This window comes from Cystoisospora suis (assembly GCF_002600585.1).
Source record: "Cystoisospora suis strain Wien I chromosome Unknown contig_11749, whole genome shotgun sequence".
Taxonomy (NCBI): Eukaryota; Apicomplexa; class Conoidasida; order Eucoccidiorida; family Sarcocystidae; genus Cystoisospora; species Cystoisospora suis.
Genome location: NW_027164512.1, coordinates 1,055 through 2,187, shown reverse-complemented (window position 1 = coordinate 2,187; position 1,133 = coordinate 1,055). Strand labels below are relative to the sequence as shown.

Genomic DNA, 1,133 nt, shown 5'->3' with positions numbered 1-1,133 from the left:
TCTTCTTCTTCTCTTTCTTCTTATCTCTCAAGCATCATCATTCTTATCTTTCTCTCTCCCTCTCTGTCCCTCTTACTTTTTCCCAGTGCATGCATGCATGCATGGATTTTTGGGTGTTTGCATGCATGCATTTACAGCCGGCTCTTTATCATGAACTTGTAGGGCGATATACAACACGCTCTACTCCTTCTCTTCCTCTTCATTCAGAGAAAAGACTCTCTTTATCTTCAGCTTCAAAAGGAGATCTTTCTTCTCCTTCTTCGTATGCTATCCCAATGAACTCTTCATTCTCAACCTCTCCTAATAACGCCCATTCAAGTGAAGACAGCTTCTCCTCTCCGTCGCCAGGTTTCTCTTCTTCTTCTTCTTTAGCCTCTCAAGATGTAGACAGAAGAGCTATGAATGAGAGAGAGGCTGTTTACAATGGAAGAGAGAGAGATGCAGAGAAAGAAGACATGAAGAAGAAGAAGTGTAAGGATGAAAAGAGAACAATGAGAATGACGCGAGGAGGAGGAGAAGAAGGAAGAAGAAAGAGAAGAGAAGATGATCAAGATGGAGAGGAGGAGGGTTCTTCTCTTTTGCTTAGTACCACTCTTCTGAACGTTATGGATGACTCGGAGTTGAGAAGGGCCGTCAAGAAAGAAAGAGAGCTATGGAAAAAGAAAGATGAAAAGCTTCTCTCTTTGATACCAGGAGGAAGAGAGTTACGAGCTGTAAGGACTAAAAGAAGAAGAATGAGAGAAGACCCCTGGTCAATCGCCTCTTCTCTTCTTCTCTTCTTATCCCTTCACTCACACAGCAGCGCTGTACGTACACTAGTCGACCGAAAGGAGGTAGATACATCTATGCAGATAGATGTCTATGTATTTGTCCTACAGACTTGAATGATATAGATACATATCTCTATGTATATATACACAGAGATAGATTTTGCTGCGCAGGACATTCCCACAGACAGGAGTTAGGGGGTGAAGGGTCCTTTTCATGCCTTTTGAAAGAAGAGAAAAGAGACAGACATCGAGCTATCAATCTCTCTCCCGACTCCTCATTCAAAATAGAATGAATGAATGCATACACGTACACACGTATTCATACCTATGTAGATATATCCATATATATATATATATGTCTAT

General features: G+C 41.4%; 1 protein-coding gene across 1 annotated transcript in view; it reads left to right on the top strand.

The window, feature by feature from the left end:
• Positions 1-134: 134 nt before the first annotated feature.
• Positions 135-1,133, top strand: part of CSUI_011433 (uncharacterized protein) — a gene marked incomplete at its 3' end in the record, with an annotated part of 2,040 nt that continues 1,041 nt past the window's right edge. The window contains exon 1 of the mRNA XM_068071531.1: positions 135-713. Coding sequence (XP_067916493.1) covers positions 276-713 — 438 coding nt within the window. The remainder of the gene's footprint in view (positions 714-1,133) is intronic.